Below are 17,134 nucleotides of genomic sequence, written 5' to 3'. Positions count from 1 at the left end.
TTTAAAATGGTCTTCAAAGAGGTTCGGTTTCAGATGTTTTTGGAAAATGCGCAGGGACTCTACTGTCCTAGCATCATGGGGAAGCTGGTTCCATTGGTGTGCCAGACAGAGCTTCGACAGGACTGAGAAATACCTCACCTTCAGGGCTCCAGACCAACATTTTAGTCAAAAACCTTTTTTTTTAAATCATCTTTATCAAGGGTGTTAATAATTTCAGGATCCAGTATTTTACAGTAGAAAATGTAATTTGCAGAATTTCAAATTGTATGTATAGTTTTAGTCCAATGATTAGTACTTTCTGCTGCCACTTGAATTACAAATACTAATCAATCTGTTTGTGACAAATTTTTGGAAATGCTAGATAGCTCTTTAACAGCATGTCTGTCGACAACCTTTTGACTGACGCTGCCCCAAGTCTAGCTGTCACTCATTTCCCTTTTTTAATAACTTTTAATACAATTGCAATGACAAACCTGAGTGGGCGAGCCCATAACCTAGATGTGTTACCATCCAAAAAGTACTCCGCACGCCACCCGAAACAGCCCGGTGCCGCCGACTCCTAACAAGGCAAACTGAAAAAGACAAAACGTGCATGAGTGGAAAAGGAGGGAGAGATACGCTTGCCATTGACGTCTGACCGTCTGCTACCTCTGCCACTACCTCCACCACCCAACTCTTTTCCTTGCTCTCACACCCCCCCTCTTTCTCTCTCTCTCTCTCTCCCTCTCTCTCCCTCTCTCCCTCTCTCTCTCTCTCTCCCTCTCTCTCTCTCTCTCTGTTTATCTCAATAGTCTTCAACTTTACTCGCTAGGTGCAGCATGGCCCTGGATGCAGTGAAATAACCCAAAGCAGGTTGGACTGAATTGGCCCCCAACCAGTAGACACTACTGATGTGACTGGATCTATCTAAAGATTGGGAATTGGGATGATATTTACAGCTAATCTTATTAGCATTATAGGGGATAAGAAAGTAATGAAACAAAAGCAGTGAAATCGCTTCTTTTGGCATGTGTATGCACAAAAGCTAGCTTTGGGTTTTTCCCTTCTCTGCATCCCATTTTGCATGCAAATCAATTGCCTCTTAAGAATTTTTCTTCCCAAGCTTTCTCCGACGCCTCCTCACCCCTCACTCATCTTTGCTTTGCACATGCTCACTTTGTGATGGGGTGGCATGATCAGCCTACTGTCAGTCACCAGTATGCAGCCAATTAGTGATCTTGGCTCTCCACATATGATTGGTGATTGACAGAGCGGTAGAATCTCGCCCATCCCTTTTTCCTGCCCATCTAAAAAAAAATCTGGGATTTTTTTTTACAATTTGAAGCTTTTTCTTGTGTAAGATATGTACTATTTTATATTAAAATATGTATTACTAATCAACCACAATTCCTAAAATTGCACACCTTGTCACACATTGAACTTGATTAGCAATCACTATGGAAATTAATATCTAACCCCAGTATTGATGAGCATTAATTACACTGAGTATACCAACAATTAGAAACACCCATGTTGATACCAATGCTTCCCACAGTTGTATCAAGTTGGGTAGATGTCTTTTGGGTGGTGGACCATTCTTGATACACATGGGAAACTATTGAGCGTGAAAAGCCTAGCAGTGTTGCAGTTCTTGACACAAACTGGTTCGCCTGGCACATACTACCATTCCCCGTTCAAAGTCACTTAAATATTGCCGTTTCACACTCTGAATGGCGCACATACACAATTACATGTCTCCATTGTCTCAAGGCTTAAAAATCCTTCTTTAACCTGTCTCCTCCCCTTCATCTACACTGACTGAAGTTGATTTAATAAGTGACATCAATAAGGAATCATAGCTTTCACCTGGATTCAACTGGTCAGTCTGTCATGGAAAGAGCAGTGTTTTTAATGTTTTGTATACTCAGTGTATATACTGTTTAGCCTTTTGCCTGATATATTGGGTTGATTAGCTTAATAAATGCAGCTCTGAAATGTGGCTTGAGTATTGCTGCCAGTATCTAGATTAGTTTTTAACTTTAACTTCATGCTTACCCTGCTACAGGGCTAGCCACATTGTCAGAGTACAAACCAGCATTTAACTCTCATGCAAACCTTGCTTCAGGGCTAGCTACATTGTCAATGTAGCTCTCATGCCAACCATGCTAAAGCACCATCGTTAGAGTAGAGTAGACATCAGCCTTTAGCTCTCATGTTAACCTTGCTACAAGGCTAGCCACAGAGTCAAAGCACCAGGTGGTGAGGGGCTTCTATATTTTCTCCATATCGACATTAGACATTCTCCATACCTTCTGCCCACCCCCCCACCCCTTCCTTTCGCTTTCTTCCTCAGCAGTCACTCAATGACAAGCGTAAAAAGAACCTATTTTCCCGAAAGTTCCCGTTCTACAACAAGGATGCAAGCGAGCAGGAAACAAGCGATGTTGACCGTAAGTACAGCGAGATCAAGAGACCGTTTACACCCGGGCATTCTGGGTTGTCAATGGTAGAGATCAGGCACGGGAGGAGAGAAGAGGCCAGTGAAGGCACACCGGACACAGTGGGGCAGTGTTGGCAACAGGGGCCGAACCATGACCCCAGCCCACAAGAGAAACATAAAATTCACCCATGTAACACTGGGTAAAAAATGGGCCAGTCCAACTTTGGATACGAACCAGTCCAGCATCCTTCTCGTAAGAGCCGGTTTATAGTCAATTTCCCTATATAATATTGGACAGAGCTGCAATGTAGCCTATCACAAATAACATGAAGTCTGTGTATCAGCCTGTTTTCTCTCCTGTTGAGCCAAATGGCCACCCTGTTGCATTGCCACAGCAGTGTCCGGTGGTAGTCCTCCCCCACTCGTCTCTTTCTCTCTGTGACTCCAGTAACATTTTGTCCTTGTGGTTGTTCTTTCCTGGTTTGGCTTGCTCTCTGCTGACTGCTCCACAGGACAACCCTGACGACATGCTATCCAAAAGCCAGAGTAAGTCACCCCCCCCCAGTCCCCCATCCAGCTACCCACCGCCACCCATACACAGCACTCCATCTCTTCACAATCTTTATAATTTTCTCACTTCTCCTGACCTTATATCAGTGATATCAAGTGAAATATGCCCCCTGAGCATATATAATATAATTCGAACATTCAGTGTCCCCTCTCTCCCTTTCTCGGTTTCATTCTCCACACTGTTCCTCCAGTGGTTTCTCAGCAGTGCTTCATGCACATCTCAACCCCAGTCTCTCTTCCATCCCATAACTGAGCTGACCGAAGGCTTTTACAGCTGTCTCGTGTCTTTGTTTGTACTTTAAAGGGATAGTTTACTTTTTTTTGCTTATTTTATTTACAAAACTTTTAAATGAAAACATCCGAGGTAAGTTAAAGATGAGCTAAAACTTTTTAGGATGTTGTAATTTCATCATTTTGGAAATAAGCCAGAACTTTACATTAAACCAGGTAACTCCATCCAGATCACATTTCCATCCAGAGCCTATTTTTATCACCTCATACAACATCTGCATGTATTTTTCTCATACAACATCTACAGTGGGGAGAACAAGTATTTGAAACATTGCTGATTTTGCAGGTTTTCCTACGTACAAAGCATGTAGAGGTCTGTATTTTTTATCATAGGTACACATCAACTGTGAGAGATGGAATCTAAGACAAAATTTCAGAAAATCACATTGTATGGTTTTTAAGTAATTAATTTGCATAAGTATTTGATCACCTACCAACCAGTAAGAATTCCGGCTCTCACAGACAGTTACTTTTTCTTTAAGAAGCCCTCCTGTTCTCCACTCATTACCTGTATTAACTGCACCTGTTTGAACTCGTTACCTGTATAAAAGACACCTGTCCACACACTCAATCAAACAGACTCCAACCTCTCCACAATGGCCAAGACCAGAGAGCTGTGTAAGGACATCAGGGATAGAATTGTAGACCTGCACAAGGCAAGCAGCTTGGTGAGAAGGCAACAACTGTTGGTGCAAATATTAGAAAATGGACGAAGTTCAAGATGACGGTCAATCACCCTCTGTCTGGGGCTCCATGCAAGATCTCACCTCGTGGGGCATCAATGATCATGAGGACGGTGAGGGATCAGCCCAGAACTACAAGGCAGGACCTGGTCAATGACCTCAAGAGAGCTGGGACCACAGTCTCAAAGGAAACCATTAGTAACTCACTAAGCCGTCATGGATTAAAATCCTGCAGCGCACGCAAGATCCCCCTGCTCAAGCCAGCGCATGTTCAGGCCCGTCTGAAGTTTGCCAATGACCATCTGAATGATCCAGAGGAGGAATGGGAGAAGGTCATGTGGTCTGATGAGACAAAAATAGAGCTTTTTGGTCTAAACTCCACTCGCCGTGTTTGGAGGAAGAAGGATGAGTACAACCCCAAGAACACCATCCCAACCATGAAGCATGGAGGTGGAAACATCATTCTTTGGGGATGCTTTTCTGCAAAGGGGACATGACGACTGCACCGTATTGAGGGGAGGATGGATGGGGCCATGTATCGTGAGATCTTGGCCAACATGCTCCTTCCCTCAGTAAGAGCATTGAAGATGGGTCGTGGCTGGGTCTTCCAGCGTGACAACGACCCGAAACACACAGCCAGGGCAACTAAGGAGTGGCTCCGTAAGAAGCATCTCAAGGTCCTGGAGTGGCCTAGCCAATCTCCAGACCTGAACCCAATAGAAAATCTTTGGAGGGAGCTGAAAGTCCGTATTGCCCAGCGACAGCCCCGAAACCTGAAGGATCTGGAGAAGGTCTGTATGGAGGAGTGGGCCAAAATCCCTGCTGCAGTTTGTGCAAACCTAGTCAAGAACTACAGGAAACATATGATCTCGGAATTGCAAACAAATGTTTCTGTACAAAATATTAAGTTCTGCTTTTCTGATGTATCAAATACTTATGTCATGCAATACAATGCAAATTAATTACTTAAAAATTATACAATGTGATTTTCTGGATTTTTGTTTTAGATTCCGTCTCTCACAGTTGAAGCGTACCTATGATAAAAATGACAGACCTTTACATGCTTTGTAAGTAGGAAACACTGCAGATTTAGCAGGTTATCAAATACTTGTTCTCCCCACTGTACATGTATTTTTCCCTCATACAATATCTACATGTATTTTTCTAATAAAAACATCTACACTGATAACACTAGAAATATGCCCATACATGAAACACTGCTCTTGAACTGGGCATAGCTGGCTTGGATTAGTTGACTTGCAAAAGAAGAAGAGTCACTTTGGAATGTGTTCTGTCTATTTGTGAAGCCATACAAGGGCTCAATTGTCTGAAAAAATATACAAATCTTAGAATGAGCATGCTCTGTGTGTACATGTGGACAGGCGTGTGTACGCGTGCCCCAGAATATTGATATATTTGTGTTTGTATGTATAGGTTAACAGTTAAGTATCTTATTTTTCATTGTGTGTAACCTTAAAAAGTGATGTAATTTTGATGTGTGTAATGTGTACTTCTTTTGTAACCATGCAAAGTGTTGTCAATTGATCACAATGACACAACCTAGCTCATTTTACACTAGCATGTCCTATCTGCTTCTCTTACTTCTGTATTGTTGTGACCCATAAGGAATTTGTACCAAAAAGCCACTCATTTCAATCACTGTATCATTGCCTCCATTATGGCTACTTAGCTGTGACTTTTTCCAGATTTTTTTAAAGTTTCTGAAATTTTGCAACTATAGCCTACTTACCCATACGTTCCTGCTTTGTTCTAATTCCAGAACACATCACTTCCAATGCCAGTGATAGTGAAAGTAGTTACCGTAAGTCTACAAGTAGTTTTCCACTGCCCATTTAATGAATGCCTGCTTCTCTGCCTTGCGTCACAACACAGTATAATACTGCACTGGCAGTGCTAATGTGAGCTACCAAATCAGTACATTAAATATGTCCGTGTGTGAGGCGACATTTGCCCAGTGACCAGCTAGCTAATGCTTTACTGATGGCCACGCTGTGTGAGTGAATGGCTGGTTCTGATGATTTGTCCACATAACAAAGGATCCTAACACCTTTAATGCTTTGTTTTTTACTTTGAGGGACGTTTCAAATGGCACTGCATAGTGATCTGGTCAATAGTAGTGCACTATATAGAGAATAGGGTGCCATTTGGAATGCACCCATGGAGAAGACTCCAATGTTAGCCTCAAACAACTGACCAGGAAATTGTAGCATGTCCCTCACCAACATGCCAGTGTACTACTGTATATCTAAAATGGACTATTAATGCTCTTGTGCTTTGCTTGTTCAGTTGCTAACTCAGTTAACCCTCTCTGATTATGCTTATGACAATGAGGGCTTGTGTGGCTTGAATTGGAATAAGTACTCAGGTGCTGCATGTACTCTCGTGTCGCTGTGTGTGCATGTGTGTATTAGAGGTCTTCACGGGTCCACCAGACCCAAAATTCCAAGATGGGGTGATGAAATACTTTGCTAGCTTGTTATCTGTGTCAACCAATTGCAACTTAAAACGTATTGCTTAGGCTGGCCAGGTCCAGCTGAAGCTGGTTCCAGCCGCTCACCTCTTGCACCTGTTGCTGAGAAGAGAAGAGAGAGGAGCCTTGGCCTGAAGTAAAACGAAAGTTAGAGGAGAAAGAGGATAGTGAAAAGAAGCCAAGAAGGGGAATGGCCTCCATGGGGACACGTTTTAATATTCTAGTGGACAGGTCGCTATTCAGGTTTGATGCAATTTTCTATCTTTTAATTATTTACCCTCCATGTTTATCCTTTGTTTTATCATTATATTATTGCATATTATTATGATTATTGTAGGCCTATTTATGCTAATCTAAACCACTTCTATAAATTTGCAAAAAGTGTTTTGTTTCATTCTGTTGAGATAATTTCGTTGGCTAAATTAATTTCCAACTGTAGGCTAATCCTAGTGTTCGCTGCAATATACAGTTGAAGTCGGAAGTTTACATACACTTAGGTTGGAGTCATTAAAACATGTTTATCAACCACTCCACAAATTTCTTGTTAACAAACTATAGTTTTGGCAAATCGGTTAGGACATCTACTTGTGCATGACACAAGTCATTCTTCCAACAATTGTTTACAGACATAGTATTTCACACATCATTCACTTCTTGCGTCGAGCAATCCCGTATCCGGGAGCGTAATCATAGCCTCAAGCTCATTACCATAACTATTCATGAAAATCGCAAATGAAATGAAATAAATATATTGGCTCACAAGCTTAGCCTTTTGTTAACAACACTGTCATCTCAGATTTTCAAAATATGCTTTTCAACCATAGCTACATAGCATTTGTGTAAGAGTATTGATAGCTAGCATAGCATTAAGCCTAGCATTCAGCAGGCAACATTTTCACAAAAACAAGAAAAGCATTGAAATAAAATAATTTACCTTTGAAGAACTTCGGATGTTTTCAATGAGGAGACTCTGTTAGATAGCAAATGTTCAGTTTTTCCAAAAATATTATTTGTGTAGGAGAAATCGCTCCGTTTTGTTCATCACGTTTGGCTAAGAAAAAAAAACGAAAATTCAGTCATTACAACGCCAAACTTTTTTCCAAATTAACTCCATAATATCGACAGAAACATGGCAAACGTTGTTTATAATCAATCCTCAATGTGTTTTTCACATATCTATTCGATGATAAATCATTCGTGGCAGTTTGGTTTCTCCTCTGAACCAAATGGAAAAATGCACGCAGCTGGAGATTACGCAATCATTTCGACGGAGGACACCAAGCGGGCACCTGGTAAATGTAGTCTCTTATGGTCAATCTTCCAATGATATGCCTACAAATACGTCACAATGCTGCAGACACCTTGGGGAAACGACAAAAAGTGTAGGCTCATTCCTGGCGCATTCACAGCCATATAAGGAGACATTGGAACACAGCGCCTTAAATCTGGGACATTTCCTGTTTGAAATTTCATCTTGGTTTCGCCTGTAGCATCAGTTCTGTGGCACTCACAGATAATATCTTTGCAGTTTTGGAAACGAGTGTTTTCTTTCCAAAGCTGTCAATTATATGCATAGTCGAGCATCTTTTCGTGACAAAATATCTTGTTTAAAACGGGAACTTTTTTTTTATCCAAAAATTAAAAGAGCGCCCTATATCTAAGAAGTTAAGGGAACATTTTGACATTCTCCATATGGTTAGTGAGAAAGTCCATATTGCAAATGTACAGTTCCTTAACAGACGTCCGAAAACATTTGTAAAATATGCGGACGACGTCGGGCTGTGCGGCAGGGCCAGATCTACCGGGAAGTCCTCAAATGAACTCTCTCGGACATTCGGTTTCCGTTTCATAAAATAATCCAATATTGGTCATTTTTCCGATGTCCCGATAAATCCCACAAGAGGGCGAATGGAATCATATTGCAAATGTACAAAACATCACGAATCACGACGTGGCCTTATCTCCAAAACGGAAAAGACTTTGAAGACGAAACTTGGTGAGCGTAGGTTTGGCATAATGGGCAGTTGGCCCCGAACAAGATGGCGTCTAGGCCTTAACGGTTTTTGAGTTATGGCCATTTTTCTGGGATTAAAGGTCCAAAATGAAAATAGAGCAATTATTTTTCCGCTTCACGTCAAAGTCAAGGCACCTCCGGTGTCAATAAAAAAAAACAGCCATTTTTCTATCGTCATTTAAGAGAAATCGTACGATGTCAAATTGGTGATGTTCAAAAATAGTTACAGATCCAGTTGCATCGTGTTCATAGGAATCTTATTAAAGTGTGCTTCGGAGCTCTGTGAGATTTCTGTGATTTTTCTGAAATAACACACACTCACTAAACCTCTGTAAATAAGTCAAATGCACATGCATTTGCAATATGATTCAATAGTGAAAAAAACATCACCAAATGGACATGATGAAATCAGCACAACGAGCGATCGAAAGGAGCAACTATCACTGCCCGGCCATCCTGTGTTCATCAGGCCAGTCAATTTTGCATTTCTGCAGGATTTTTGAGCATGTCAAATTTCTTATGGCATTTGGCCCCAAAAAAAGTGACTTGACTTCCTATGAAATCATATTGCAAATGGACAAAACATATTCCTGATGCACAAGTAAAAAATATATATATATGATAATAAAAGTTGACAAAAGTATATTCATACATTTCTTTACACATGATTAATTGACAAAAAATTGAAAGAATTTCGAAAAACGGTCCAGAAAGCACTTGAAAAACAGTTCACATTTTCGACTTTTGACTTCCTATGAAATCATATTGGAAATGGACAAAACATATGCCTTGTGCACAAGTTTAAAAAAAGAATGATAATAAAATTGGACAAAAGTATATTCATACAGTTCATGTGTAATTGACCCAAAAAAATCGAAAGAATTTCGAGAAACGGTCCAGAAATCACTTTTTTAAGGGGTTTTCAGGTTTTTGAAAAAAAATCGCTTTTTCAAAATGTTGCTTTTGGATGTTGACTTGTGTTCCATTTGCAATATGAAAAACCACGGTGGAGCGCGCTCGCCACCTGTTGGATTTTTAAAGTGTTACACCTGGCATTTGCCATATGGCATTTGCAATCAACATTGAACTAAACGACTCCGAATTGAGTGGTAATTGGACAGTGGTTTGTCCAGTGCCAATGACTTCCCATAAATTTTTGTCCATTTCAGGGGGGTGTTCCCTTACTGTATCACAATTCCAGTTGGTCAGAAGTTTACATACACTAAGTTGACCATGCCTTTAAACAGCTTGGAAAATTCCGGAAAAGTATGTCATGGCTTTAGAAGCTTCTGATAGGCTAATTGACATCATTTGAGGCAATTGGAGGTGTACCTGTGGATGTATTTCAAGGCCTACCTTCAAACTCAGTGTCTCTTTGCTTGACATCATGGGAAAATCAAAAGAAATCAGCCAAGACCTCAGGAAAAAAGATTGTAGGACTCCACAAGTCAGGTTCATCCCTGGGAGCATTTTCCAAATGCCTGAAGGTACTATGTTCATCTGTACAAACAATAGTACGCGGGTATAAACACCATGGGACCACGCAGCCGTCATATCGCTCAGGAAGGAGACGCGTTCTGTCTCCTAGAGATGAACGTACTTTGGTGGGAAAAGTGCAAATCAATCCCAGAACAACATTAAAGGACCTTGTGACGATGCTGGAGGAAATAGGTGCAAAAGTATCTATGTCCACAGTAAAACGAGTCCTATATCGACATAACCTGAAAGGCCGCTCAGCAAGGAAGAAGCCACTGCTCCAAAACCATCATAAAAAAAAGCCAGGCTACGGTTTGCAGCTGCATATGGGGACAAAGATGGTACTTTTTGGAGAAATATCCTCTGGTCTGATGAAACAAAAATGGAACTGTTTGGCCATAATGACCATCGTTATGTTTGGAGGAAAAGCGGGGAGGCTTGCAAACCGAAGAACTCCATCCCAACCGTGAAGCACGGGGGTGGCAGCATCATGTTGTGGGGGTGCTTTGCTGCAGGAGGGAGTGGTGCACTTCACCAAATAGATGGCATCATGAGGATGGAAAATTGTGGATATATTGATGCAACATCTCAAGACATCAGTTAAAGCTGGGTCGTAAATGGGTCTTCCAAATGGACCCCAAGCATACTTCCAAAGTTGTGTCAAAATGGCTTAAGGACAACGAAGTCAAGGTATTGGAGTGGCCATCACAAAGCCCCTGACCTCAATCCCATAGAAAATGTGTAGGCAGAACTGAAAAAGTGTGTGAGCAAGGAGGCCTACATCCTGACTCAGTTACACCAGCTCTGTCAGGAGGAATGGGCCAAAATTCACCCAACTTATTGTGGGACGCTTGTGGAAGTCTACCTGAAATGTTTGACTCAAGTTAAACATTTTAAAGGCATCTGACCCACTGGGAATGTGATGAAAGAAATAAAAGCCGAAATAAATAATTCTTTCTACTATTTATCTGATATTTCACATTCTTAAAATAAAGTGGTGATCCTAACTGACCTAAAACAGGGAATATTTTCTTGGATTAAATGTCAGGAATTGTGAAAAACTGAGGTTAAATGTATTTGGCTAAGGTGTATGTAAATTTCCGACTTCAACTGTAATAGCCTTTTCATATTTTCCATATAAACAGCAGCTTGACTTACTTTTGATATTACCCTTGTAAAGTTTATAAACCTTTGATGTGGTGTGGCTATTTTGGCTGTAGCTGCAGGCCTATGAGTGCGCACCGGCGCTCCCTCGGTCTCCGATAGTTGAACTAAAAATGTATGAATTAGCCTCCTCCTGTATGGCTATGTGACCACTGACTCGATTCAGTCTTATGTAGCAAAACTTGAAATTGTGTTTTTTACAATGGATAAAAGTAGAGACTCAGAGGCCTCTAGAGTGGCGCAGCGGCCTAAGGTTCTTTCCCAGGCTATTATATTGAGGCCCATGAGGCAGCGCACAAATGGCCCAGCGTCGGCCAGTTTAGGGGAGGGTTTGCAAGGGGAGTGTCGCGAGGTGTATGATGTTTCCTCCTACGCATTGGTGCGGCTGGCTTCCAGGTTAAGCGAGCTGTGTGTCAAGAAGCAGTGTGGCTTGGTGGTGTCGTGACTTAACTTTCATTCATCTGAAGAGTGTTATTTACCTAATCAACTAACTGTTTAAATGTTACCCGATTTAAATTAATAATTTAACAATTAACTCTTAGGATCTGGGGCACCACGAGAGCGGTTCTTTAAAGTTACGAACTCCCAAATTAAACTCTAAAGGTCTTTACCTATTACATCCATAAACAGTCAACTTATTAATCATAACCTCGTGTCATTCTGAACAGTTGTAACCTTGCATCTGCAAAAACCAGAGCCTTATTTATCATTCATTACTACTCAAATTGGTTTAGTTATTTATTTACAAGCTAACTAAATGGTAACACAGGATAAATATACACACTTAATACATTATAAACAGGTCCCTAGCAGATTTAAAACAATATGCCTGCTTGTTGCAAAAGACATGGAGAGAGGGGGACAGAGACTCTTAATAACATTGGTACATTTAGAAACTACTCTCACTTATACTTTGCACACAAACCGCCGCCCGCTTGGAGTAAGAAATAATTCATATTTTTACGTGGAAATGCCTTGGTTCGCCGTGTCTCTCTCTGAACCAGGCCACCTTGGAAAGGGTGTTGGGCCTTTTCGCAGCAAACTTGTAAGGCTCCGATTGTCCGAAATGGTTCCAACCCATCTTCTGCTGTTGTTCTCCTCTGCAATCGTCCAGTATCCGGTGACTTTTCATGTGGTCCTGAACAGAGTTACAGACTATATTCTACATTCATTCGCCCTGGAAGAAGCTTATTTGAAGAAAGGCTAGCCATGCATGTCGATTGTTTCCAGTGGGGTGATGAGAGTAGCGGAATAGTGTAGTAGAATGGTCCCACTTCGCTTTTTTAGGTACTTTATTAGGACAGCTAATCAACCGTACCAGTGATTGTCCGGGAGGTGACTTTATCGTCTCAACCTCGTGTTGAGATTGAGTTCAAACCACTTTAAATGTGAGCTGCAGCTCTACGTTTCTCTGGTCTGATATGTTCATTCTTAACCCACCATTTTATACAGTTAATTCAAAAGGGGTGGTTCTGTCAGGCTGGCAGGCTCTCTGACCTCACTCAAGGGGGTGGTGACTACTTAATGTGCACAATTATAGAAACAATTTCCTCTTATAGTTTCTAAAATCCCATCCCTCAACAAAAACACAATTTTTCATATACTGTGGTTCTTCCTTTAAAAGTTACGAGCTCTATGCCTACGACCCTTAGTGGTAGATGGTGGTTTTCTGTCATTGCACCACACTATCACACGGGTGAGTTAGAACTATCGGTAGTCTAAACTGTGGAACAAATTGACTATCTTTTCGTAAATTAATGGAGGCGTTTTCAGTCTGAGAGTCTCTCTTCTCTGGCACTAGAGTCCTGAATCAGGCAACAACACCAAAAAACTGTCGGTGGCCCTGGAGTTAAGAGAGAACTTGGGTAAATATAATGGGGGAATTTCACTTGACATGTGGACTGAAGATATTCAAAAAAATAGGCACGGTGGCTTTTGGTTACTCTCCCTCTAAAAACAGAAATAACTTATTCTAAATAACAAACTGCCTTTATTTACAAATGATTAAGAATGTCTGACCCCATGTTCAAGAATGCCCTTTTTCCCTTTATTCAGATTACAACCGCTCACTTTGGGTTATTTGAAAACAAAATTATCTCAAAAATATTGTTATTTTTTAAACAAGCCATAGAAAGTTGGTTGCAATTTGAGTTTAATCCACCAGAAAAGAGAACAAATAATACAACAAATAGGGTTGAAATCGGAAGTTTACATACACCTTAGCCAAATACATTTAAACTCCACCATTCCTGACATTTAATCCTAGTAAAACTTCCCTGTTTTAGGTCAGTTAGAATCACCACTTTATTTTAAGAATGTGAAATGTCAGAATAATAGTAGAGAGAATGATATATTTCATATTTTCTTTCTTTGATCACATTCCCAGTGGGTCAGAAGTTTACATACACTCAATTAGTATTTGGTAGCATTGCCTTTAAATTGTTTAACTTGAGTCAAACGTTTCAGGTAGCCTTCCATACGCTTCCCACAATTTTGGCCCATTCCTCCTGACAGAGATGGTGTAACTGAGTCAGGTTTGTAGGCCTCCTTACTCGCAAACGCTTTTTCAGTTCTGCCCACACATTTTCTATAGGATTGAGGTCAGGGCTTTGTGATGGCCACTCAAATACCTTGACTGTGTTGTCCTTAAGCCATTTTGCCACAACTATGGAAGTTTTCTTGAGGTCATTGTCCATTTGCAAGACCCATTTGCAACCAAGCTTCAACTTCCTGACTGAAATCTTGAGATGTTGCTTCAATATATCCACTTAATTTTCCCGCCTCATGATGCCATCTAGTTTGTGAGGTGCACCACTCCCTCCTGCAGCAAAGCACAACATGATAATGCCGCCCCCCTGCTTCACAACATGATACTGCCACCCCCATCTTTGTCCCCATGTGCAGTTGCAAACCGTAGTCTGGCTTTTTTATGGCGGTTTTGGTGCAATTGCTTCTTCCTTGCTGAGCGGCCTTTCAGGTCGATGTAGGACTCATTTTACTGTGGAAATAGATACTTTTGTACCTGTATTCTCCAGGTCTTTTGCTGCTGTTCTGTGATTGATTTGCACTTTTCGCACCAAAGTACGTTCATCTCTAGGAGACAGAACGAGTCTCCTTCCTGAGCGGTATGACAGCTGCGTGGTCCCATGGTGTTTATACTTGCGTACTATTGTTTGTACAGTTGAACGTGGTACATTCTCAGGCGTTTGGAAATTGCTCCCAAGGATGAACCAGACTTGTGGAGGTCTACAATTGTTGAAGTCTTGGCTGATTTCTTTTGATTTTCCCATGATGTCAAGCAAAGAGGCACTGAGTTTGAAGGTAGGCCTTGAAATACATCCACAGGTACACCTCCAATTGACTCAAATGATGTAAATTAGCCTATCAGAAGCTTTTAAAGCCATGATATACTTTTCTGGAATTTTCTAAGCTGTTTAAAGGCACAGTCAACCTAGTGTATGTAAACTTCTGACCCACTGGAATTGTGATACAGTGAAATAATCTGTCTGTAAACAATTGTTGGAAGAATGAATTGTGTCATGCACAAAGTAAATGTCCTAACCGACTTGCCAAGACTATAGTTTGTTAACAGAAATGTGTTGAGTGGTTGAAAAACCAGACAAAATGAAAAGGGCATATTGTCTCACCCCAAGTTCAAGAATGGCCTTTTACCTTTATTCAGATTACAACCACTCACTTTCTGTTATTTGAAAACAAAATTGTCTCAAATATTGCTGATCTTTCGGTAGTCTAAACTGTGGCACAAATGGACTATCTGTTCGTAAATTCATGGATGTATTTTCAGTCTTGCTACTGTATCGCTAAAAAAACTTTTACATTACCATGTGTAGTACCAATTAAATGGACTGATGGGGTGTGCTGTACAGACTCAGGGTAACTGAGCTTTGGAGAAATACGCAGATTTAAAGAGGAGTCATGTTGTACAGCTCCATATTTTTCTAACGGAAACCCTGGGGGTTTTGTTTTTCTTCGAATAGAAACACCATAATATTAATAAAATTAATTAAGCTACTTAAAATCAATTTCATATACATATGTTTTTACAAAAAAAGATTTTAAATTTGCTAGTAGAGCCAATATTTAAAACAGTCAAATGCTTCTCAAAGATGCCCTCTGGTGGTCAAACTAGCACTAACTAGCGTTGATGGCAACAACACTTAAATAACGTGCCATAGAATTCTGAGGCAGCCCGCATGCTGTGCTGCAGTACGACGCAACTATTAAAGGAAGAACCCCTGTAGCATGCATAACGCAGAGGATGTAAACTTCTTACATGTAGCGTGTATACTTTTCAAGTTACAGTATTTCCTTTTTAACATTTTGAATGACATCACAAAATAACAACCAAACCGACATTAGTGTTATTTTAGGTCGCCTCTGATCATTCCCCACGTTCTATGTTAGAAATATTGTTCCAGTATTCCCCCCACAAGCGGTTGGTGTTGGTGTCCGAGGCACAAACGAAAAGGTTGGACCCTTTGTACAAGTTGTCAGCACCCGTGTTGTTAGTAGATTGGCTGTAACTTTTAAACCAAATCTCCTGGTGTTTGTGCTTCAAAACGCTCAGTGGCTGTCGTGGCCTGCCATTCACCACAGCGTCCACGTGTGGCAACCGTTCCAGTACCTGCAAACTGAGATGAGGATATCTTTCGCCGGTATCGCACAGTGTTTCACCAGCTGGAGTCACTAGGTCATTGGCGGACCTGACACCGTTCATTGTAAGGGTTTTCAATCCCCCTCAAAGCGCAAAATGTATCATCGGAAGCAGAGTCCACTCTGAACGTTGATGCTTTGTTTCCTTAGACGACCGCAGTGCTTGAGGAAGTGTTTGAAGGACAAGAGAAGTTAATCTCAGCTTCAATATCACATGAGGGAAGTTGCTCACTCACGGAGACTGCTGGCTCGAAATGAAAAGCACAATTGGTGGCTGACTAAATACTTTTTTGCCCCACTGTATATACACCTGTTCTGAAAAGCCCCAGAGTCTGCAACACCCCTAAGCAAGGGGCACCATGAAGACCAAGGAGCCCTCTAAACAGGTCATGGACAAAGTTGTGGAGAAGTACAGATCAGGTTTGGGTTATAAAACAATATCCGAAACTGAACATCCCACGGAGCACCATTATTAAAACATGGAAAGAATATGGCACCACAAAAACCCTGTCAAGAGAGGGCCACCCACCAAAACTCACGGACCAGGCAAGGAGGGCATTAATCAAAGAGGCAACAAAGACCCAGCCAAGCTCCACAGTGGGGATTGGAGTATCTGTCCATAGGGCCATTTTAAGCTGTACACTCCATAAAGCTGGGCATTATGGAAGAGTGGCCAGAAAGAAGCCATTGCTAAAAGAAAAAATAAGCAAAAACATTTGGTGTTTGCCTAAAGGCATGTGGGAGACTCCCCAAACATATGGAAGAAGGTACTCTGGGCTGATGAGACTAAAATGTAGCTTTTTGGCCATCAAGGAAAACGCTATGTCTGGCGCAAATCCAATACCTCTCATCACCCCAAGAAACACATCCCCACAGTGAAGCATGGTGGTAGCAGCATCATGCTGTGGGTATGTTTTTCATCGGCAGGGACTGGGAAACTGGTCAGAATTGAAGGAATTATGGATGGTGCTAAATACACGGAAAATTATTGAGGGAAACCTGTTTGTCTTCAAGAGATTTGAGACTGGGACAGAGGTTCACCTTCCAGCAGGACAATGACCCTAAGCATACTGCTAAAGCAACACTCAAGTGGTTTAAGGGGAAACATTTAAATGTCTTGGAATGGCCTAGTCGAAGCCCAGACCTCAATCCAATAGAGAATCTATTGGATTACTTATAGATTGCTGTACTCCAGCGGAACCCATCCAACTTGAAGGAGCTGGAGCAGTTTTGCTTTGAAGAATGGGCAAAAATCCCAGTGGCTAGATGTGCCAAGCTTTTCCTGTTATGGCTGCGATCCCTGTACAGGGACCAACATCAGGGGAAATTTCAGAGTGACAACTAAAAATACA

At 41.3% G+C, this 17,134-nt stretch overlaps 1 protein-coding gene across 20 annotated transcripts in view; it reads left to right on the top strand.

The window, feature by feature from the left end:
* The window catches only part of dlg1b (discs large MAGUK scaffold protein 1b), a 242,222-nt gene that overhangs the window by 216,183 nt on the left and 8,905 nt on the right, over positions 1-17,134 (top strand). For 9 of the 20 annotated variants that reach the window (XM_020467259.2, XM_031810893.1, XM_031810892.1 and 6 more), the window contains 2 exons: positions 2,333-2,429; positions 5,744-5,785. In XM_020467259.2, coding sequence (XP_020322848.1) covers positions 2,333-2,429; positions 5,744-5,785 — 139 coding nt within the window. Of the gene's footprint in view, positions 1-2,332; positions 2,430-2,931; positions 2,966-5,743; positions 5,786-17,134 lie in introns of all 20 variants that reach the window. The other 11 variants (XM_031810895.1, XM_020467274.2, XM_020467264.2 and 8 more) reach the window with 3 other exon arrangements.

The sequence above is a fragment of the Oncorhynchus kisutch genome, linkage group LG30, assembly GCF_002021735.2.
Source record: "Oncorhynchus kisutch isolate 150728-3 linkage group LG30, Okis_V2, whole genome shotgun sequence".
NCBI lineage: Eukaryota > Metazoa > Chordata > Actinopteri > Salmoniformes > Salmonidae > Oncorhynchus > Oncorhynchus kisutch.
This window is presented reverse-complemented; position numbering and strand designations above follow the sequence as displayed.